At 34.6% G+C, this 23569-nt stretch overlaps 5 protein-coding genes across 6 annotated transcripts; 2 read left to right on the top strand and 3 right to left on the bottom strand.

Moving 5' to 3' along the window:
- Positions 1 to 938: 938 nt before the first annotated feature.
- On the bottom strand, positions 939 to 2807 carry LOC103855898 (mitochondrial inner membrane protease subunit 1). The gene is made up of 5 exons (XM_033286919.1): positions 1951 to 2807; positions 1648 to 1872; positions 1544 to 1553; positions 1396 to 1496; positions 939 to 1306 (listed from the first exon to the last, which is right to left on the bottom strand). Exons 1-5 carry the CDS (start codon positions 2077 to 2079, stop codon positions 1271 to 1273), a joined length of 501 nt encoding a protein of 166 aa, XP_033142810.1. The 5' UTR covers positions 2080 to 2807; the 3' UTR covers positions 939 to 1270.
- Positions 2808 to 4686: 1879 nt separating this feature from the next.
- LOC103855896 lies at positions 4687 to 5434 on the top strand. Its single transcript, XM_009132943.3, has one exon. It carries the CDS (start codon positions 4748 to 4750, stop codon positions 5195 to 5197), a length of 450 nt encoding a protein of 149 aa, XP_009131191.1. The 5' UTR covers positions 4687 to 4747; the 3' UTR covers positions 5198 to 5434.
- A 3657-nt stretch (positions 5435 to 9091) lies between these two features.
- Positions 9092 to 13020, bottom strand: LOC103855895 (homeobox protein knotted-1-like 4). 2 transcript variants are annotated; one of them, XM_018657028.2, is made up of 6 exons: positions 11268 to 13020; positions 10564 to 10684; positions 10205 to 10389; positions 9881 to 10012; positions 9592 to 9728; positions 9092 to 9420 (listed from the first exon to the last, which is right to left on the bottom strand). In XM_018657028.2, exons 1-6 carry the CDS (start codon positions 11817 to 11819, stop codon positions 9417 to 9419), a joined length of 1131 nt encoding a protein of 376 aa, XP_018512544.2. In that variant the 5' UTR covers positions 11820 to 13020; the 3' UTR covers positions 9092 to 9416. The 2 variants fall into 2 exon arrangements, with proteins under 2 accessions (XP_018512544.2, XP_033142800.1); XM_033286909.1 differs by having other exon boundaries at positions 9092 to 9428; positions 11268 to 12490.
- Positions 13021 to 20177: 7157 nt separating this feature from the next.
- On the top strand, positions 20178 to 20976 carry LOC103855894 (histone H3.3). Its single transcript, XM_009132941.3, has 2 exons — positions 20178 to 20383; positions 20474 to 20976. Exons 1-2 carry the CDS (start codon positions 20312 to 20314, stop codon positions 20810 to 20812), a joined length of 411 nt encoding a protein of 136 aa, XP_009131189.1. The 5' UTR covers positions 20178 to 20311; the 3' UTR covers positions 20813 to 20976.
- Positions 20977 to 21184: 208 nt separating this feature from the next.
- LOC103855893 (probable CCR4-associated factor 1 homolog 10) lies at positions 21185 to 22668 on the bottom strand. The gene is made up of 2 exons (XM_009132940.3): positions 22411 to 22668; positions 21185 to 22340 (listed from the first exon to the last, which is right to left on the bottom strand). Exon 2 carries the CDS (start codon positions 22263 to 22265, stop codon positions 21429 to 21431), a length of 837 nt encoding a protein of 278 aa, XP_009131188.1. The 5' UTR covers positions 22266 to 22340; positions 22411 to 22668; the 3' UTR covers positions 21185 to 21428.
- Between the last annotated feature and the right edge of the window lie 901 nt (positions 22669 to 23569).

Raw genomic sequence — 23569 nt, 5'->3', positions numbered from 1 at the left:
GAGAGAGTATAAAACGTGTTAAAGTCCTCGATTAACGGAAAACTATGTCTGGTATATCATGCAGTATAAAGTATATGCTGTGATAATGTTAAACATAAGAATCTTATGTATTGATGGCTTGACACCAATAACAGACTTTGATGGTTATTTAAACTAAAGCAAATTTGAGAATCTCATTATTAAGAATGAGATGCTTATTTTACTCTGGGATATTTTTCATATCCCTATTATTAAAGTGGAGGAAGCAATGAGGTTGTACTAGTATTCAATATTTTAACATATCATGGTTTCAATAATGATGATATTATGCTGATTTGCCATTATTTTCTTCTCTGCTTCCACACCACTTTGTAGATTTGGTTAATCAATGACCATCCCCACCTAAGAGACATTTGAATATCATGGTATTACTATCATCTATAAACAATTCAGTAATCATATCATATAGTAGATTTTTACCAATATGCTTTGTGATTTTGGTAAAAGGTTCTAATCATATCAATAGTTTACTCATCTGCTTTCTTTTTACAATATGAAGCAACTTTGAATAATCAATTGTGATTTCTAAGTTTATAATTTAATTGGCTAATGGCTATTATCATAACTTAATCACTACACTTTTCTTTGTCTACTAATTTAGTAACATTCAATTATAGTGGTTTTCCATGAAGATATTAGTACTAAAGATTGTATCTAACTGAATACACCACACACCTAAACTCCATAAATGCACTTTTGTCACTGACATTTTATAAGATTAGTGGGAAACTCAATTAACTGGTGTTAAACACATAATCCACGGTTCAGTTGGCAAGAGCAACTAGTTCCCGGTCAGACCTATCCGATCCGATGTGAAACACTCGCTAAAGGACAAGAGTAGTTCAGTTTAATTAGGTTATGCAAACGCTTATAAAAAACCGGTCTGTCTTTCTTCCAGGTTGGCTTCACATCTCAAACGGATCAACACATCTAAAACTTTGTTCAAGCAACAATTATCATCCCAAAAGGCACCACATTTTTTCCAAATCCAACATAAATCTTAACACTAGATATAGCTTCATGTATACTCCCAACTTCAGATCCATGGCTTCCTCTAATATTGCCAACAAGGAAACAGGGCAAAAAAAATGCTTATCCCACTTCTGTGATTTTATCAAAATTTAAATGATAACACAAATGAGTATGAACAACAACACAACAAAACCGATGAAGCAATAATCTCTTGACGCATCTTACTCCAAAAGCAGCTGAAACAACTCGAACGTGATCGTCACCTCAATGACCCAAAGCATCGTAGTGGCCAGACCTAGAGAAGCAAACAGAGAATTTTCTAGTTGTGTATTTCATAACAAATATAGAGCTAGAAAAGAAAATTCCGGAGTACAAGAGACTTACCCGCAGAAGAGCTTTTCCTTCGATAAGATCGTAAGGCACAGGTCCAAAATTACGTGAATCAGTTGAAGCATGCACGTTATCTCCCTGAATCCAAACATGACCTTTTTTTTTTTTTTTTTTTTTTTTGGTCAATTTTTTTGGTCAAGACCTTTTGGAACCTAAAGCAACACATAAACCCAATATCAGACAAGCCTAGAACTTTGCACATTTTTTCACCAAAAGATGCAAACTTTGAATGTAGAGATTGCTAACCACAACGTTGACTGAGTCATCACCGACCAATGGGTCAGCAAAGAAAGAGAGTCTATGCCCTTCTAAGCCCAAGACACGCTTTGTCACCATCTTCATTGGGTCTGTCGGAGACCGAACCAATACAACGTCACCAAGACCAATTTTACCGAACCGGTGCGACACATGTTCCGCCAAAATGACATCGCCGGTGAGATTAAGCGTCGGAAGCATGCTAGGACCTTGAACCTGAAACCCAATAAAATGAAATTAGAGATTGTGTAAGAAAAATAAACTAAAGAGATGAACTTGCAATGATTTACAGACGTGAGTGGAGGAGATTATATAACGATCGGTGACATGAAGCAAACAGAGAAACTTGGCAACGATTGAGACTTGATCGAATGCTTCTTTCGCCGTTCCACGCCATTGGTTTAGATACCTCAGCCATCTCATTTCTCGAGTGGCGAATCTCTGGCGGAAGAAGCAGGCAAAGGCCGAGGCACAGAACCAAGGAGCGAGTCTACACTAAAAACGACACGAAGTTGATTATTCCACTCTTGAAACGGCGGGAAGTTTTGATTTTGAAGATGTGCACTTAACTGAAACTGGATCGCTAGAGGGGTTTTAGGGTCCGAAATAGTCTCAGCCGAAATTCTTCGGGAAGGAAAAAAATAGAGACAGCAATGGAGGGGTTTATTTGAGAATTTTAATAAAAGAAAGTAAACCTCAGGGTTTAAAACGTAAAGTCTAAGCAACTCAGGGGTTATATTTGTTATTTTGCCAAACACTATATCAATGCATAAAGCTTTGGTCTGAACTTTGAAGGAGGCCACACTCTGCATTTGGTTGTCACTTGTCAGACCACCAATTCCAAAGGTTATCACAAAGTGCAAGTAGCAATACAGGTGTACATGCTTTTCAAAAAGTCCATAAATTTTACCTTTGTTGAATAATTTTAGTATTCGTGTATGTATGTATGCTTGTGAAATACTATTTCTCTAGCTGGATAAAAAGCTTATTTCCATTTTTGCCCAGCGTCTACTGATCCTATGACAAAAATAAAAAAAGTTGTGTGTCAGTGTGTGTTCTTCTGTACATTATATAGTATCAACCTCTTATTGTTTTTAAGTCAAAAAGCAACAAACTCCAGTGAGTCCTAGTGGAAGATAACTTTTTCTTGCAATGAAAACTTTATATATAAATACAACTAGAGATTGACCCGCACGCCCGTGCGGGTGTTAATTTTTACGGTTTTATAAATTATTTGTTATTTTATCATTAGTGTTATATATTTAAGATGTGTCGTCGTATAACTAATTGTATTCAAAATATTTGGATTGAATCGGGTAATAAGATTATTTTTGGTACAAATATACACTCTTTTCAGATACATTGGTTAATTAAATATTTTTATATTTCTACACATCAAAATCAAAATCATTCAGACCCGAGAGGATCCAACTCAAGCATCATACATAAATTTATAATATCCAAGTGGCGCCTAATTTAAAAATCCAAAAAAATTAATCCCGAAAGAAACAACTTGTACCTCAATGAGTATCCGAATGTCCATACTTAACTGATTTTGCAAATAGATTAAAAAGAAAACTCTTTCTATATATTTGGCAAAAATAAGAAAAATAGAAAGAATTTTTTATTTAATAAAATAGTTATATGAAGTGAAATATTAAGTGATAATAAATGTAATACTTTATAATTATTTTGATTTAAATTATTATCTTGTTCATATAAACTATGCCTTTGAATTATGTGTTTTGCTATGTAATTTTTCACCAATTGGAACTAAGACAAAAAAAATTTTTAGTAAAACATATTAAACCAAACTATTAACCATATGCAAAACTCGGTTATCTTACATTTTTATTTTTTTTATAATTGCACAAAGTTAATATTGATTAACTAATAAATAAAAATCTACATTATTACTTTTACGGTAAATATAATTAATGATGTGATATATTGTTAAAGTAATATAATTAATGAAATTACTAAAATAAAACTATACTTATATTTTTATACATTAATATTTGTTTTTCATAATTAGTGTTTTATATTTTAGATATGTCGTAATATAACTAATTGTATTCAAAAGATCCAGATCGAATCAGATAATATGGTTATTTTTGGTACAAATATCCAAACCTGTTTCAAATACATTGGTTATTTAGATATTTTAGGGTCATATACATCAGAACCAAACTCATCCAGACTCAAAAAGATTCAACTCAAAACCTACACATAAATTTATAATATTCAAGGAGTGAGTAATTTTAAAACAAAATAAAACGATACCCGAAAGGAACGACTCGTACCTAAGTGGATATTTAGTGTTCATGCCTAACTGATTTTATAAACTAATATAAATGATATTTTTTATGTGTTTTGCTAAATTAAGTGAAACTGAAAGAGTTTTTTTATTTAGTAAGCAATTATATTGAGTGAAAAATTAAGTGACAATGAATGTAATTCATTTTTATTATTTTGATTTAAGTTATGATTTTATTCACTAAACATGTTTTTGAATTATGTTTTTGGCTACGTAATTTTTCACTGATTGAAAAAAAAATGTTATAGTAAAACAAATTAAAACAAACGCTTAACCTTATGCAAAACTCAGTTATTTTACTTTTTTTGATTTTATAATTGACACAAAACTAATATTGATTAACTACTAAATAAAATCTACACTATTATTATTATGGTAATATAATTAATGATGTGAAATATTGTTAAGACAATATAAGTAATATGAGTGAAATATGGAAATACAATTAATGTAGTACTGCTATCTTCGTTTCCAAACAATTTTCAGTTATAGTACTATTCATGTTTCCAAACATTACTAAAGTGTACTTCAGTTTTAATAATATAGATGTAGCATTTTTCTACTATGATCATCGCCAAAATCAGCGGAAAATACTTTACCAAAACAAACACTTTGAAAACGCGAGCTACAGGCCCAAGCCCAAGCCCACTTGTCCACCCACGTCTTTTTTATCTTCTTCCCTAATTTTCTCCTATATATTCTCTCACATTCCTTCTTTTCTGGTTTTTATAACAAAACATTTTCTCTTCTCCTTACAGTTTCAGTTTTTTCGAGATGTACAATGAATGCAGTTCTCCTTCTTCCGCTAGATCAACGAGAAGTACTACCCACAGAATGAGATCTCCGATCTGCTGCCTAGGAGCCAACGCGGTGGTTGAACCTGAAGCGATGATCGGACCGAGAACACCTCGATCTCCTTACGAGTGGCTCAAATCCACGGCGCAGGAGCTCGAGCTCAGAGAACGTTGCCGCCGGGTCAAGACACGCGTCAAGGTTACGTGCCGCAACAACAACTGCGCTCATCACAACCACCACCACCACCAGAGACACCAGAGCCAGAGCTATCCTGTGGATTTCAGCTACGATGCGTTGAGCTACGCCCTCAATTTCGAGGACGATGTACGTGCGGACGAGGACGGTTCTTTCCCTAATTTCACGGCGAGGTTGCCTGCATCTCCGGTTACAAAGCCTAGATCGGCGAGGGTTGATCTGATCTCGTTCTGACCGTTAAGTAGTAGTCCCTTTGTTCGTGTGACGGCGAAATGTGAATGTTCTCCGTTGTGCTTATTTGAGAAATAACGTACGAGTATGACGTCATTATTGTCTATGTAAATGCTCTTTCGCATATTGATAATGTGTGGAAAAAAAAGAATCATTTTCTATATATGTAGCTCTCTCTCATCTTTCTTTGTAAATAAGCATTTACTATTACAATATACAAATCTAATCAATTTCACTTCAGATTTGTAGAATGTTCTTGAAAAGAGAAACAATTTATTTCTTTAGTATGTGTAAAAAATGATCAAACCATGCATCACTGGAGTTGAGTGGGAGGTTCAAAACATTAAAGACTGTACCAGAACCACAAAAGAGGTTATAGTTGTGTCAGCATAAGAAGAAAATAAATTTACATGTTTTGATCAGTGAGACTGTCGCAGCATGCGAGAGCAAAGACAGTGTGTAGTCTTATACTCCGTATTAGTCTCATGAACATACACAAAAGTTTTGTTGTAATTTTTCGGACACAAGAACCTGGTTCGGCTACTCGAACTAGAATAATATAAATTTAATAATTAAAAGAATCAATCTTCACGTTTCGATTAATTATAAATTATTATTTGGAAGTGGTTACCAATATACAGAGATATTGGTAAGGTGGGTACGAGCATAAGCATCTAAAAGCTGGTTGAAGATAGTGGAGGCCAAGTATCATATTATCCTTAACGTTTAAAACTAAGTTTTTTAAAAAGAAAGCGAGAAACGAGTGGAGATAGACTGAAGATAAGAGTGTGAAATGAAGTGAAGTGGGGATGAAAGGAAAAAAGGGAAAAGTACCTAAAACGTTCTTTTCACATGTATTGATGTTTGGGTTGTTATGTAGTGAATCTAGTGATACACCACTTGCCACCACTCGACATGTCTCTTTCTCTATGATGCTTCAAATCTTACTTATTTGTATAGTATTACCCTTTTAAAAATTTAATCATACATTTTTATATTTTTCCCTTACAAGTATTTCTCTACCTAGACTTGATCACCCATGAAAGTCACAACATTCATTGTCAATCATCCTCGCTGAATTTTCAAATTTTAGATATTTGTATTCACATTTATATGGACATATATATATATATATAATATTTGGAATCGAATCTTATATCTGATGTAAAACAATGGTAAAGGCAAAATATCAGTCCGAGTCGAGATAGGAAATTGTGACGTTGAGGTGCACTTTTAATTAAAAAACTAGTACATTAGAGTTACAGACTGCATATTTGTTAGCTGTTACTTGTTACTAAAGGTAACTTTATTTATGTACAGTCTTTGTTGCCCTAATTTGTACGGTAACTTTCAGCTTGTTTTGTGATAAGAGAGATAAACTGCATCGTGACACCAACAACGAACGTATTTGTCAAAAGTTTTATTATATTCGATTTGATTTAAGAGGTCGTGACCTCAACAAAATGTTGCCGTACCAAGATAAGTTCGCCATATATCAAAAGTTTTTTACAGAAACACCAGACGAATCAAACATTTTTATGAACTGTTATTCTGTTATATATTTTTTGTATGATATCAGATCAGAAATTTTCCGCGTACATTGGCTAACTTTAAAACATAAAGAAGCTCATGATAGAGCAAGAAAGAATGTTGTCAGTTTCCTTGTCGTCCTTGTCTCTGTTTTATTCTCTATCACCTAGTTACCCACTAGTACTTTGTTTTATCTGTATCACTTTGTTTTTTTTTCGTGTCACTTTCAGATAGCGAATCTTTCAATTTATTCAGCACTGTAAATTGGAAAAGAAAAAAACATTATTATCTATTTTTTTGTTTGTCAAAAAACATTATTACGTAGGGAGAATTTGATCAATATACAAGACACTAATGGAAATGAAGAATATATCAGTGATTTTGACATAATTAATTCACTAACATTTAGGTAAAGAAAGGTTCGGTTTTGTCCTTTCAGCGTACAGGTTGCCGGTTACTGGTAGAGATGACGTGGTGGTTTAGCATCACATGAGAGATCGAAGACAACGTCACCAATTTATTAACCATATGCAGGAAAAGACAACAAACTTGTCAAATAGAATGAAAAATAAATATACAGTATAGTATGTACCTTCAAATAGAACATAATCCTATAGATATTGCAAATATAATATAGATGTAACACAACATACGTAAATAATGAACCACCGAACTCTGCTGTACCCAAACTCCTACTTAGTAAATCTAAACCCTAGGTAGGATCCTATAAACCCAAATACAATCTATAAATTACATTTGAAATCACATTTACTTGTTCACTAAATAATACATAGTATGAATCTTATATAAAATAGTATATAAATGTATGTTCTATTTGCATTAATTGAGCATCATATGTAAAATAGTATAAAAAGAAATAAGAGCATTTGTTGATGGAAATAACATCTTCGAACTACACATGATCCTAACATTCAAACATAACATCTTCTTACATTGGAACAAAACAAATTTTATATCCCAAGAAAAAAAATACAAAATGACATAGAAGAGAAACAAAACCGATTGTTTAATTTAAAAGAAATAATATAGAAATACGTGAAAAACATAATACTATATATTAAATAGTATAGTAACTTTACATATAAAGTTACGGTACTAAACAAAATATACTATACTATAGTTTTTTTATACCCAATATAGTATAGTCTATGAAGTCATCTTCTTCAATTTCTCCTCTTTTCAGAAGTAATGACACTCATTCGCCAGCTCACTGTCATTATTACTTACTACCATATATTGTTGGCAAGCTATTTTCTTCATCTCTTATTCTTTTTCTGATCAGTTGACCTGCTTCCGATTCATCATCGTTAACCCTCACCACCACTAGATCTGAATAATAGTTAAAATCAACCTGATGCAATCATATTTCCAGTTTTGCTTACAAAAGTAAAACCATAGTAAAAAATCAAAAATATGTTTGCGAGAATCAAAGATTTGAGAGGAGAAAAAAAATTAATGAAAGAAAAGAGAAAACAAAACACAAAACGGTTGCATCGGTGACTTTAAGAAGATATTTTGGCAAATAAGATAGAAAATATGTTGAATATCATGGTCAACTTATTTTTTAGTTAGATGGTGAATTATAATTTTTTTGTTTGTTATACAATGCAATTTCTCTATTATGTATAAGGACAAAAGAGAACAGAAATGACTGTTTCGTCACTGCTACATAACAGATAACACACAGCTGCCTTTTGGCCCAGCTATCGAGAAACACTCAGACTACTGTCATATAGTAATAAGTAGAAGACAAAGACCAATCAAAAAACCACGTCATGCAGTCTTATTCCTCTGTGTCTTTTTGTCTCTTAAAGTTAAAGGAGACTCCCTTCTGCTACTATTGAATTGCCACTATTAGCCCTAGTCTCTCTTAATCTTCATGAAAAAAAAACGAACTGAATTGAAGCAAATCCAAAAATTCATAAGCTAGTTTGATTTACGTGCAACCGATCTGAATAAGTAAAATTTACACTCGTACATATTAATCGAATTTACTGGAGGTAGGGGACTACGTATGAAACGTTCGTGTTCACGCATTTGAACCATAATGGATACTCAGTCCCTTGGGATGTGTCAAGACACAACTGGGCCCATAGTGGATACTAAGCCCAAGATGCTTGAGATGATACCGAAGATAATAGTCAGGCCCAAATGGAAAGTTCATGATAAAGTTTTTACTAATTTCGACAACCGTCAACGGCGGAGAAAGTCTATTTTTCGTTCATTTGCCCGCAACCTTTGCAGCTCCGGAATGTGATCAGGCGTAAAGAGGTTGGTCTTATCATATATATTTTGTACTAGGGTTAGCAAGTGATTCCACTAATTGTCTAATTGTATACTATATACTAATATATTAGTACGTCTAATATTAATCAGTTTGCACAAATGTTAAAAGAGAAACTCCTTGTTATTCACAAGACATGATAATAATGGGGATGGTAGTAACGATCCTATCACAAATTCCATCTTAGCCTCATATTACAAATCATGCTTCTACTTCTTGGTCTTTTGGGGTTTTTGTGCTCCCTAATACAACATATGAAGTCACAAAAATACTTTCTACGCTGGTTTTGTGTAGGAGTTTTATCTTTGCATCTCCAACCTTCTATCAAGCTATTGGATCTTTCCATGCACAGCTACAAACTGACTTCAACGCTCTCTTCCGCTATTTTCACCTGCATTACTTCATAATAAAACAAATCTCCGAAATTCAATGCTCCATGTTTTCTTGAAAATGTAACTAAAATTTTAATCTAACCATGCCTAAACAAGTTCACACTTAACATATAAATTTAAGCTATACACTTTGTCACACTAGCATTATTCGTTTAATCGTATATTTGTACCTTCTGCGTTTGTTCTTTGAGGCGGTGGAAGAAGATGGATTGCTATGCCAATTCCTCTTTCTTTGATTGATGAACCAATTGTTTATCTGTTTGAGCTGCAAACCCGTCTCCTGCACCAACCTCGCCTTATCTTCCTCCTGCCAAAGTCATCTCATTCATTTAAAACTTAGGAGATTAGAAGGCAAATGAAGAATTCACGGATGTAAGCCAAGCTATATAGAACATAACAAGCAACCCTTGAGACGTATCCATGTCAGTGATTGAAGAAGTAACTAGGATAAGGACTCACAGTAGGGTAAGGCCATTTAGAATGAGACTGCCACCAAGCTTTGAGAACCGAGGTGGTGTCTCCTGGTAATTTCCCAGCTCTTCTCTTTCTCAATATCTCCTCTCTTATGTCTACAATTTTCTCCTTATAGCCCTTTTCACAAAAACATGATTTCACATCGTTAGATCAACTATATATAATAGACGTACGTCACTATACAAGCTTTCTTTATATTAATAAAACAAATGATAATAGTAATTGTCAAACAATGGACAATGTAACTTAACAGATGAGACAATTTGTATAAAGACTAACTGAAGAAAAAACTTATATATCATTTGTTACCTGCTTGAGTTCATGTTTGAGTTCTTGTCTAACTCGTTCCATCAAGGATCTCTCACTCTCAGTGGGGACAAGAGGACCAAACCCCAACCCATCTAAGCTTCCATCAAACAAATGAGCATCACTTTCTACTTGCTCATCTTCGTCTTCGGACATTGTTGCTCCTGTGCCTTCACCAGGAGACACTCCTGTCTCACCCAACAAACAACCGTAATCCTTAAGAAATCTATACCATATAACAGAAATGAAATAACAAATAAAATAAGTAGAAAACATATTCTTGTCAATGCTACAATGCAATACATCACAAGAGTTACAATAATAGCGTTAAAAATAAAACGTGAATTTCTGAAAAAACTAACCAGTGAAGCTTTGAAGAGACTGCTCAATCTCCCAACAAGCCATAACAGCTTCCATTGCATGGACACGAACATGTTGTTGTAGTTGTTCTTTAAAAGAGCACAGCAATAGTACATAATGCGACTGCACAAAAGCATGATATATGTATCTTTCAGACAACAGATCAAAACAAATTTAAAAGGACAACAATCATAAGTCTAAAGATATATACATGGGATACACACAGAAAATGACAAACTATATCGTTTATGTCAGATGAATATTATCCATAACTACGACCAATGTATCGTTCAACCAAACTATATACAACTCGAAGTAAAATCATCAGTTGTCAAATTTCAACTGTACAAAACTAAAATCCAAATCTTAAACTGACTAATACTATATCCAACCAGGTCACTGATCTATGTATGTGTGTCGGTGCAAAGTACAAATCTATGAAAGAAAATTTTCCTTTCTTCTCTAATTTATTTATATAAAACACCAACATATCGTCAAATTAAATTTGCAAACCGTGACGAACAGCATATAAGTTATCAATGCTCGCATATCCTATAAACTAAAAAAAGAGAAAACGAAATTATTGATTTTATTTTCCCTAAACCGAAGAAAATAAACCATGTCTGATAAAAAAGCCAGTAATAAAATAGTGGAAATAAAATAAAAATTTTAAGATTTGGTGAGAAGGAATGAGAAGTTAAGTTACCATGAAGTGGTCAAGCTCCTTATCATCACCGGAGATGAGTCCTTGAGAAGCAGCGTCTAACGTTGAGTACTTAGCCACGACGTTCTGCGACTGAGCGAGCTGTGCGTCGATCCTCGGAAGCTGATCCACCGGCGTTGCGATCCTCAGGCACGCCACGTGTGCCGACAACAGCTGCTCGTATAGTGGATGAGAGAGTATCTCCGCCTTGTGTCTCGCATTCTCGCCGATCATCGACTCCTCTCCGCCGGCGACGTTTTCCATGGCGTCACCAGAACCGACGTTATTGTTGTTGGCGCCGCCGCCGCCGCGTTGGAGGAAGGAGGAGGATCGAGAGAGCCACTGGTTAGCGGCGGCGGATGAAGGAGAATCAGAGCTTGTTGCGGCGGCGGAGGCGGGAGTGTGGAGGTTTAGAAAGTTGTTGTCGGAGCGGAGGAGCCAGTTAGGCGGTGTGGATTCGTGGAAATGGTGTTCCTGCTGCTGTGGCGGCGGAGGAAGAGGAGGCTGGTGTTGTTGGTCGGTGAAGTGATTGAAATGATTGTGATGAAACGCCATCGTTTTCTTTTAAAAAAATCTTCTGTTTCAGAGAGGGAAAGATGAAGAAAGGAAAGATGATTTCTCAGCGTTGACGATCTTTCTTGTGTTGAGTGTTATGTTATCTCAATAATGAAAAATAAGGGTTTGGCGTTTGGGTATGTAATACTATGTGTGTGTTTGAATGTTTGAAATGTATTCATGTAGCCATTATTTTAAAATTTATTATATATTCTTTTAGCTACCAATAATTTGATGGTGGTAAAGTGTGGGATTAGGTCTAAAGTAGTAACATAGTAATAAGATTCACTGTGACAACGAAAAGCTCTATCGTTTTAAGAATAAAGATGGTAGGAGTTGACGGCAAAGGTATGATAAGATATTGATACGAATTGCGATAAAAAGGAAAAGTATTGTACCATTTTCTTCCGTGTAGCTTGGCTTAAATCTTTTGTCACTGAGCAAATGATATCTGTCTATTATCGAGGAAAATATTTTGGATTTTCTTTTTCTTTCACTATATACCTGCTTTGCTTTTATCTTAGTACAACTGAATTCATGAAACTCATTTTAACTTCTTTTTTTGTAGCTGCAATTTTTTTTGTACGAAACCTAAACTATTTTGCAGAATATGTTAAGCAACCGAGTTTTATTACCATGTAATCATTTTCAGCAAAAATGATATCGCATTGAAAATGTTTGAACCCTAGTTGCTCACTTTTCAAAGCAAAACCCAACAAGCACACAACGAATATGAATTGGTTAAACTCATTTCACCACCATGAGTAGTTTTTTCTTTGAGAAAATCCATGAGTAACTTTTGAGCTCTGCTTTTTAGCAAAAAAAAAAAAAAAAAAAACTTTTGAGCTCTGCTTCAGGTTTGTGGAGTAGAAACTTATTATTAAGCTTGGACCGCTGAATTTTATCAGCTTAGATATACTTAATTTAATATCTAGAATTACATCAATATCTTAACATAGGTTTTGAAGTTGACAAAACAAGAAAAAAACATAGGTCTTGCCGAACTAAAACTGAAAATTACTTTTGCAAAGTTTGGACATGTATCTTAGCAAGCTAACTTTAGTGGTTCAACCCCTAATTAATCTGCAAAGAGTTTGGCGCAAAGTAATTAATCTGAAGAAAATATACTTGTTTGTTATAGACCATGAATAGTTGTAATCAGAGATATTGAAAACCGAAAGCAAGGAGGAAGGGGGACCATTACTGACGTCATTAAACTCGGCCAAAAATATAGGTGGTCACGTATCGAGATAGCACTTTTCAGCCAACTGTGGTCCCTAAAAGAAATGGCATGCGATCAGATAAGAGAATCCAACCGTACAATTAAAATTTACATTATTGGTTGTAAGGCCATCTCCAACCCAACTCCAAAACACTATTTTAGTGTGATTTTGACACAAAAACCTTCTCCAACCCAACACTAAAAATCACACCATTTTAGTGCAACACTATAATTTCACACCAAATTTGGTGTGACACTATTCACCACACTAAAACACTATTCACCCCACTAAAACACTATTCACTTAATTTATTAATAAAATAGACAATTAAATAAATGAAAAATAAAACTATAAATACATATAATATTATAAAATAGCTTTTAGTGTGAAATTTGGTGTTATGGTTGGAGAAGAACTTTTTTTTAGTGCTAAAATTACACTAAAATAGTGTGGTTTTGACACTATAATAGTGTTATGGGTTGGAGATGCTCTAATAAGAGACCAATCAGTAAAATGAAGTGGGGACCAGTTTCTGAAATTTGACTTAAGCTCGTAGTTGCTGTCTTATCGAAGGTACGACAAATTTAGTCCCATCAGAAAAGCAAATTAAAAATGGAATTTTTAATTTTAGTATGAACTCATGACTTCAGCCAAAATTAGTATACATAAAATAAAAGTTTTCACGTATATTTTTGTTTTTGAACAACGTTTTCACGTATATATATATCAAATAAATCTATATTAAAATGTTCATAAAATGTAACATGGAATTTTAATGTGATACGAAGCACTGAAAACATAAACAAACAAATAGATGAACTTCAATAACATATATCAGTTACTAATTAGTAAAAAACAAAATGGTTTAAAACGATAACACCCTTACTCTTTGCACGATCTATAGTTATGAAAACATATCTCCGTTGATCAGTATAGAGGCATCTAATTAATATGCTTGAGCACAACACTTGGACTAGTCGTAACCTCTCTACATCAACTACTTTCTCTCTTACATGATTGTGTAAGATATTTTCAGATCATACTACTTTGTTTTTATACCAATCGCTCCGTTTTAATGTAGCATCCGTTCTGTAAGCATATATGTAATAAAAAGTCAAATATATTCGTGAAATTATTTTTGGGAAACTCTATTTAACTGGTACAATAATTGACATTAATATGAAATTAGTTACCAGTGGTCAAATAATTGCTAAAGAAAACTACCAATGATGAGAGTGTGTAGCCATTTGATCGCATCCAAAGATCTGGCATTAATAAATAATTAAATATAGATTTTTGTAAGTTTCTCGCTTGCGTGTAAATATATTGTTAGATTAAAAAAATTGCAAGCTTCTCGTTTTACACGCGAGAGCCGATAAATGCGACGACTAAATTACCACAACAAAGAAAAATATCCAAACAGTGAGGTGCGTGATGATTGTTAATCAAAGAGTAGTACATGCGTCGAGAGAACATCCGGCGTGATCAGGTCTATGTTTCGTGTGGAATCAACTAACACGCGAGTGGACGAAGGGAGTCACATTAACGATCACATTCGTCAATTTCATAACCACTCTTGTCCCCACACGAAGTGCCCTAAGTTTCACGGCTCGACTAATTTGAATAGTAATGACGACTCTCCTCGGGAGTATTGTTTTTTTTTCTTTTTCTTAATTAAATATTAACCTACAAACTATTTTTTTTTTTGTAAACAGACCTACAAACTATTTTTTTTTTGTCATCTTATATTAATACTCCCTCCGTTTTTTATTATAAGTCATTTTAGAGAAACTTTTTTGTTCCAAATTATATGTCGTTTTCGGTTTTCTATGTAAAATTTATTAATAATTAATGTTGTATGACCAATGGTAATATATCTTATATTTTTCTATTGGTTGAATTGTAGTTAGGTAAATAGTGAATGATGTTTTTGTTTAGAAAATATAAAAAATTAATGGTTTTCTTAATCTACGTGTATAGCTGTAAAACGACTTATATTAAAAAACGGAGGGAGTATTAAACATGATAAAAGTACAAGAACAAAGCCAAAACAGGCCCAAACAAAAGCTAGAAATGTATACATAAGCCCACAAACGAGTAGACTTAAACCCACAAGGATGAGGCCCAAAGAAGCCCAATTAAACCCACCCAGAACTAAAGACACGCACACGAAACGTGTATGACAGAGGAGGAAGTGACGGACACGCGTTGAACCGCAGAGAGACCCCCTCTATGACTTCACCGACCAAAGTTTAACGTCGGAGAACAACCTCGTCTGCACCACATCAACCACCAGAAAACCTGCCGGGAACAGGATTACTAACAACGAGCCCACCATCTCATGTGTTTCAACATCGGAGAGCATCAACGATAGTTCGAGATCTCATCCAATACCTTACGCCACAAACACAGAGAAGAGGCTTCACACACATCAGAACCATCATTCATCGGAGAGCTTCAATCGTCCAACGACGAGATTTCATCCGCTCCATCAAACCACCATTCCAACACACATAACCCTCCCATAGATCGGTAACTAACCCAATTACTTTCGTCTTTAGTCTTAAGCCGGCAAACAGAGCTTTGAAAGCCTCCATCTCCAGAGTCATAAGTCAGCGACGACGGAGCTGCGAAGCTTCCATCTCCCGGAGTCGGAACCAAAAGGAGACCGAGATCCTTCCTTCTCACAAACAAAAAACTAAATAAAATAAAAACTCTAAAGACAACACAAACCCGACCGACGGTGGCTAGGTAGCCAAACCCGCCGGCCGGAGACGCAAATCCCACGGCTGAGTTCTAGTGAGAAGGCAGAGGAAATTTTCTCTCTCGTTCTCTAAACAGACCTACAAACTATTAATCATTCACATTAACATAAATGTTATGCAAATAATACATACTAAGATTTTTCTTGAAAATGGATTTGGACCTACTCATGTTTATTGTCTCCGGACCAAGAAGGCTGGTACCGTGGTAGAGAGAATCTTAATCAGAGACTTATGTTGTCCATATTAGCGACATAAACAAAATTATTAATTAATTTTTAGTAAATGACAGTGTGGTTGTTAACATTAAAGACCATCAATTGTCTATCTTTTCTTGTTTTTTCAATAAAATATATTTCCTCCGTTTTTTTTTATATTAACGTTTTAGGATTGTACAAATAGATTAAGAAACATTTATTTTTCTAAACAAAAACATCATTAATTATTTACCAACCACAATTTAACCAATAATAAAATAGAAACTATAATATCATTGGTCATCTAGCATTAATTATTAATAAATTTTATATAGAAAATTCAAAATGTCAAATAATTTGGAACAAAATTTTTTTTTTCTAAAACGTCAAATATTAAAAAACTGAGGGAGTATATGTTCTTCTTTTGTTTGTTTTCTACTTTTCTTTTAATAATTTCACAAGTCTATAAATCTACTAAGGAAAAGGTCGAGAACACTAAACTCGGACCCAAAAAGAGTGGTTTCCGACAGATTCTGGTATTTAACTGACATTATTATTAACATTATTTTTCCAATTAAAAAGCAGTATATAATATGGAACTTATAATATAATGACATTAGCCTACAAACAGGAATGTATGTGATGCTCATAGGGATTGTTTTTGATTGATGGTCATATGTCAACTATCACAATTTAATTGTATATATCGATCACAAGACAAAAAATGGCATCTCAGAGCAATAACCATAATTAATTATGGTGGCTTTTTGTTTCCAGCAAATATGAAATATGTCAATACTTTAATAAACATTAGAAACATTAGAATAATAACATATTGTGAATTAAACTAGCTGTACTTAACTTTTAAGCTGAAGATTTTAGATTGGTATTTATTAAACGCTCCTAAATTTATACACTATAATTATCTCTCCATCCATCTTAAAATATAAGACATTACACTGAATTTTTTTTTTTGTTTTACAAAAATTATTCATGGAAAGACGATGAGGCTGATTATAAGGGGATGATGGTTATGTATCAGCTTCATGTTATCTATGTTGTTAGGTTTCGCTTAACAGTGAAGCTTTGTTTTTGCTAATTTAGTTGTTATACGCTTGGCTTGTGATCAACGAAGACTAAGAAAACTAGCTAACGACATAGACAATAATAACATTCAAACATTGTTAGTTAAAAATGCACAAATACTTTAATATATTATAAAGAAAGATTAAAGAAAGAACATAGGAAGCTTTATGTCAGGTTCATGTACGAAAATGATGGAACGTCACCGATGTTTTATCCTCATCTTTCGCTTTGCTTTGCAACGCTGCTAAAGTTGTTCCTCCATGGCTTTGCAGCATAATTATATACCTAGGCAAACGGCCACGAATGTTTTTCGACTGAATTCCGTTTGTCTCTCATAGTCCTCGTAACGTTTTTTTTTTTTTGACCAAAGTCCTCGTAACGTTCATAACACTTTTTGTCGAATACATATACATTGATTTGGAAAGTTGTTTATTAGTCAATAATATAAAATTTTCTATGTCAGCTCCTTTATCAAAACAATATTATATTCTAGATCTTTGCTCCAACAAAAAAAAAGGAACATAAAGAAGGAACTGTAGGCCGAAACCACCATGATTTTAAGAACTCTTAAATGATCATATCAAATAATAGAGAAAGTAGGAAAAGGTAAAAACGATCCAACCAAAAAAAGAAGATAGAAATGTTTCAAAGTAGACAAAACATAGAAGATTAAGAGTGACTTGGTCCCGCGCGCGTGAACGATAGAGAGGGAGAGATTGGGTTTATCCACATTGCTGAAAAAGACTTTGGTTTCTTCTTCCTACTCATCCACATGTTAAGTGAAACATTTGTCAGATGCCGCTAATTTTTTTTAAAACAATTACATCTAAAATATGCTTCAAAAAAAAAAAATTAAAACTTCTAAATTTGTAAAAACAATTTTTCACATAGACACATCTACATGTCCCTAAAATCTCAGGGTCGGCCATATACTCATCAAGTTCTTTTTTGGTTTTGGTGATTACACACCAACCGTTAATTATTTGTTAAAAGAATACAGTTATGACTAATGATATGTTTTGTCATTTTTCAAACTTTGTTTTATATATTTGGAAGTGGAAAACTTTGGCTAGTGTTTGTTCTAATAGTAATAGTTATTTTATGTTTCGTCTTTTGACCAATGAAAGATAAATGGCATTACTAGTCTTCTTTCTCTATAAAAAGTGGGGAAAAAATCTGTAGATAAATCAGCTCTGAGTCGTGTGTCCTAGTGAATCTAGTGATGTATATCTGTCTCACTCGATTCATTCCAAATATGCTTTTAGAAATAAGTATAACTATCTAAATGAAATGAAAACATGTTACATATATTTTTATAATGTCATGGTAAAACTAGGAGAAGGAAATTTGTCTGCTTCTCTTAAGAACCCCAAAGTTAGGCTTTGTTCACTTCCAAAATTGGACCACAGATACACAAAAAAAGAAGCACTTTCAAAATGCAATTAAATTCTGTAATGGACCACTTCTCCACTCTTCTGCGTTCATCTTCAATGCTTCTCTGTGTTGTCCATATCTGTCCACATTGTTTGCTTACTTTTAGTTATGCATTTGACATCTATTTGGGAATCTTAGGCCATTCTGAAATAGCACATAGTTTATCTTTTCTTATTTTCTGGATTCCATTACCCTCGGAATCCAATGTGACTCAGCTTGTATTCAAGAATGTTGTTTAGAAATATTTTAAAACCAACCTTGTTGTTATAAAATGTTGGGCCGAGCCAATAGAGAGGCAATACCCATTGTCACCACTTTACTTTGTTTTTATTTCGGGCTGGCAATCGATTACTTCAGAATTACGCAGATCTAGTACTCCATTAGTGAAAAATATTTAAACCAAATAGTTTTTCTTAACATAGATACATTTCTAAACTGATACCATAAAGCTTTATTTATGAGAGCGGTTGCTACTTAATTACAGTAGATATACTAGTGAGCTTGGCTCAGGTGTTAATAATTTCAAGAGTCCATTATTGCAATGCTATCAACAAAAACTGATTATACTGGCCTGAGCATAGTGTTTTGAAAAGAGTGGCCTCAAATGACACGAACATGAAAATGCGGACCGCATCAAGTGATGGCTTCGTTTGGAAATCTCAAATTCATGTTTATTTCTTCAACTTTAGATTACGTTGCATGTTATTAAACTTTCAAGAGCTCTTTTGATCAAAATATTGGTATAAAAATAAATATTGGAATTTTTTAAAAATGATTATCATTGATTTATCGTTTTGAATCATGCTTGTAGAATTGTTGAAAGATGTACATAGGTTCGAGTGCACGTACCAACTCTTGTACTACTTGACTTTCTTTTCAGTCTAATTAGCAGCCATCCATGAACATTGTCTAGTTTGACGACTCAGAAGTTACAATTACAATGCCATTACTACGAACTGAACACAGAAGCAAAAACATTAATACTTTATTGACGAAACTAATATTACATGATGTGATTAGGGCTTCGTCCGAACCTCCTCGTAATTCAAAAATACTTTTAGCTTACGACGACATTGCATCCACACCCTCGTCTTTCTATGTGTTGAGTTATGTTTCCTCATTACTCTACTAGCCTAACAATAATCAACGAAGTGACATCAAATCACAAACAGTGTTTTAACAGGTAAGATATCACAACGTAAGCTCTACATGAACTTATTTGGTTAACTATCATGGAGAGCGACGAATGTCGAAGCCATCGGAGAATAAAAAGTTACCGCGATTTGGCGCCGTCTGAGAAGAGTGAAGGAGAAGTAATACCGAGTTTCGAGTTTTAAAATTTAAATGTGTTTTCAAAACAGAACCGGACGTGACCCAAAATTTAATTGATTTCGAAACCGAACCGGAGCTTGTCTAATCAGAGTCAAGAAACACGTCTCTGCCCAAGATTGCTAATTACCAACGAATGATTCGAAATTAACATTACTCCAAACGTCAAGAAACACATATCTCCACGTCATCAATCCTTTCAAGAACTGAGCCAATTAAAAGCGAAGGCGCTAATTGCCACGTCAGCTATCTAAATCGTTAAACAGATCTGGACCGTCGAAGATATTAACATCGTACTTCTTCTGTACCTCCCAAAAATTAACCGACCAAACATCCGATCTATATAAAGGAAGGAACAACCTTTTACTGTTTCTCATCAAACAAATCTCGCCTCTTGCAACTTTCTTCGAATCCTCCTAAACCTCTTGCAAAAAAAAGTTCGCATCTTTGAGAAGAAGACAATGGCTCGTACGAAGCAAACCGCAAGAAAATCCACCGGAGGAAAAGCTCCCAGGAAGCAGCTCGCCACCAAGGTTTGTTCTTTCGATCTTCTCTACCTTTGTAATTGAAATTGAATCTAGGGTTTGTGATCTTGTTGTCTCTAACGAATTTCTTTTACACAGGCGGCGAGGAAGTCTGCACCGACCACCGGAGGAGTGAAGAAGCCTCACCGTTACCGTCCCGGAACCGTGGCTCTTCGTGAGATTAGAAAGTACCAGAAGAGTACGGAGTTGCTGATCCGTAAACTCCCCTTCCAGCGTCTTGTTCGCGAGATTGCTCAGGACTTTAAGACGGATCTGAGGTTTCAGAGCCACGCTGTTTTAGCTCTTCAGGAGGCGGCGGAGGCTTATCTTGTGGGTCTGTTCGAGGACACCAATCTCTGTGCCATTCACGCTAAGAGGGTTACCATAATGCCCAAGGATATTCAATTGGCCAGAAGGATTCGTGGAGAACGTGCTTAAGATGATGTAGTTTTCCCCTATTCAGTTTAGATTACTATCTTTGTATTAGTGTTTTTGCCTTTTCCCTTTTGTTTTTTTCTTCCAAAATACATGTTAAATCTTCTCAACAGTTCGTTTACTCAAAACAATCTTTTATTATCAATGAAGTTTATTTGTTTTAACGATTTGATTCCATAGCATTGATGAATCCCTTGTTCGACTCGGTAGTCGGTACTGTGTCTCCAAAATCTTCGGTATTTACTATTTACACAAAGGGATCACTTACAGGGTATTCTTCGAACTCTCAAAACACTTTTTCTTTTCGTCTTAGTTTTTTTTTTTTTGAAACACCAACATTAAGTTACCGATCCATTACCAAGAACACGAATAAAAGAATAAAAATTATAATTTGGCCATTATTTATTAATAAAAAGGGTAGCTGAATTGATTATACATTCATTTGATCAAAGGGGGGTTTTCCTGAAAGAAGAACAACAAAGACACAACATTCACTTACTAAAAACCAATTTTTGCCAATTTACACATAGACAAGTTCTAATTGGTCTCCACACACTCACAAATCCTAAAAACCTAATAATCCACTTCCCTCAATAATTAACCTTATTATTTCTCTCTCTTAATTAGCAACATTAGTACCACCACCATCTTCCACACCTAGACCATACAGCACACCAGAGTATCTCTCAGTCGAACCAGGGAAATACCGCTCCTTAAGCTTCCTAAACGACCCCAACGTAAGCAAGCTATCCGACCCGGCCTGATGACAAACCCCAACTCTCTCCACCCCCATAAGCTCCGCGAGCCTGTTCAACCCACCAAACAGCCCGTTGCAGAACGTCATCAAGTGCTTGATATCGTACACCGTGGGGAAGTAGACATACAAGAGCTTGAAGAAATCCGCCTGCTTGATCGGCAGCTCCTTACACGTCAGCAGCTTCACCAAATAACCAAAATCATAACCTCCGTGGAAAGTAACCCACGAGATGGAATCGTTGAGCACGATCCCGGAGGACATCATGAGCTCCCCGAAGCGAGCCACGTCGATCCCTCTCTCGAGGTTCTTCTTGAAATCGATCCCGCACTGGCGGAGAAGCTCGATGGACTCGCTCGCGTAGATGTCTTCGCCGATGTTGAACTCGCGGAAGTTGAACTGCCAGACGCAGAACTTGTCGTCGGCGCCGCAGGTGGGGAGGTTGCCGTCCTCGTCGGAGAAGGTGAGGCCGACTTGGATGAGCTTGAGGAGGTCGACGTTCTCCTTGAGGGTGCGGTAGTTGAGGTCGTTGTTGTGCTTGAAGGTCTCGACGGGCTTGAGGACCACGCCGGGGAACTCCGTGTCCATCGCCACGTAGGTGAATTTGTCGACGATCTCACGGATTAACGCGAACTCCTCGAGGAGGTTGTCGTTCCAGACTTCTCGAATCGTGATTGAGTCTTCTTTGAGAGTCTCCGCCATTATAATTACAGATCTGGGGATACAGCATAGGGGAAGGGAGAAGATCGAATAGATCTGAGAACGAGAGGTTCCGATCTGCGATTAATCACCAGATGAAGATCAGGAAACTAGATTTTCAAGAAGAGGAAGAAGAAGGGGAGCGTACCTCAGATGACGTAATACGAGCAGATCTACGAAGAGAGAGAGAGAGAGATCCGTGCGTCTCTGGTGGAGAACTTTATCGGGTCAACCGGAGAGAAGAGGAGAGAGATGAAAGGCTTTGGTGGTGGGGGTGGTAAATAGAGAGAGAAACGATGGAGACAAGTGTGTGAGCCACCAGAAACGATGCCGTTTTAGATTGATGATGGGAGCTTCGTTACGACGACGTTTTAGCGTGGGCCAATCATTACATTCTGGCCAGTTTGCCCAATTATTTTATGAGAAATTTTTACTCTCAGAATTTTTATCCGAATTTTTATGTAATGATTAATTGAATTATGTAAATAATGTGGATGTAATATATGATATGATGACCATTTTTCTATTAATGTGCATCACGGAAATTCCGTTGGTTTTCTATCCGAATTTTCTTTCCGGTTTATAGACCTACCTCCATTATTATTATTTTCGTTTTTTTTATGTAATCCCTTATATATTAATTGAGGAACATTTGAAAAGATGTAACCTCAATTTTGTATTAATTAAAAGATGCCCCAATGCATAGGTGGCACTCAATTAGATAGTCAATTACATTCAATTGAAAAATAAGTAGGTCCACATTCGATTTTTATATGTTGTTAGATATATAAGTTGGTCAAACTATATGATATAATGATATGATATGATATTTTCTTTCCTTAAATAAAACCTACGGAATTACCATAAATGACTAATATATATATGATAATTAATGAGTTTAATAATAAAGATTTGATAACAATGTATATCTCCTCCATCATTTTTTGTTTAATTTTATATTATTAAAATAAATTAAACAATCAAATTAGCTATAAAAATAAAATTTAGATTTTTTCGTATATGTTATATTTTGAATTTTTAAAAACGACAATAAATGACTAAAACTATTAAAATTATTATGTTAAAAATTAATGATCAATGGTTTAACATTTTTATTATAAGAAGATACACATGATTTTAAAACCATATGAGTAAAAAATATCATTTAATAATAAAATAAATATATATATATATATATATATATATATATATATTAAACACTATATACCATAAGATTACATAAATATTTTAATATTAAAACTTTCAATGAATTTTCAAGAACATCTATAAATTATAAACTTATTAAA

The sequence above is a fragment of the Brassica rapa genome, chromosome A03 (assembly GCF_000309985.2).
Source record: "Brassica rapa cultivar Chiifu-401-42 chromosome A03, CAAS_Brap_v3.01, whole genome shotgun sequence".
NCBI classification, from domain to species: Eukaryota; Viridiplantae; Streptophyta; class Magnoliopsida; order Brassicales; family Brassicaceae; genus Brassica; species Brassica rapa.
The sequence above is the reverse complement of the archived record's forward strand: the minus strand, read 5'-3'. Positions and strand labels throughout refer to the sequence as shown.

Excerpts from the sequence above, each read along its gene's own strand:
- LOC103855898 (XM_033286919.1), bottom strand. The coding sequence starts at position 2,079 with ATGAGATGGCTGAGGTATCTAAACCAATGGCGTGGAACGGCGAAAGAA. Across the intron at positions 1,873-1,950 it reads ATATAATCTCCTCCACTCAC|GTTCAAGGTCCTAGCATGCT; the intron begins GTCTGTAAATCA and ends ATTGGGTTTCAG. Across the intron at positions 1,307-1,395 it reads AAGGAAAAGCTCTTCTGCGG|GTCTGGCCACTACGATGCTT; the intron begins GTAAGTCTCTTG and ends TTGCTTCTCTAG.
- LOC103855896 (XM_009132943.3), top strand. The coding sequence starts at position 4,748 with ATGTACAATGAATGCAGTTCTCCTTCTTCCGCTAGATCAACGAGAAGT.
- LOC103855895 (XM_033286909.1), bottom strand. The coding sequence starts at position 11,819 with ATGGCGTTTCATCACAATCATTTCAATCACTTCACCGACCAACAACAC. Across the intron at positions 10,390-10,563 it reads GTCTCTTCAAAGCTTCACTG|GAGTGTCTCCTGGTGAAGGC; the intron begins GTTAGTTTTTTC and ends TGGGTGAGACAG. Across the intron at positions 10,013-10,204 it reads TCAAACATGAACTCAAGCAG|GGCTATAAGGAGAAAATTGT; the intron begins GTAACAAATGAT and ends TTTTGTGAAAAG.
- LOC103855894 (XM_009132941.3), top strand. The coding sequence starts at position 20,312 with ATGGCTCGTACGAAGCAAACCGCAAGAAAATCCACCGGAGGAAAAGCT. Across the intron at positions 20,384-20,473 it reads GGAAGCAGCTCGCCACCAAG|GCGGCGAGGAAGTCTGCACC; the intron begins GTTTGTTCTTTC and ends TCTTTTACACAG.
- LOC103855893 (XM_009132940.3), bottom strand. The coding sequence starts at position 22,265 with ATGGCGGAGACTCTCAAAGAAGACTCAATCACGATTCGAGAAGTCTGG.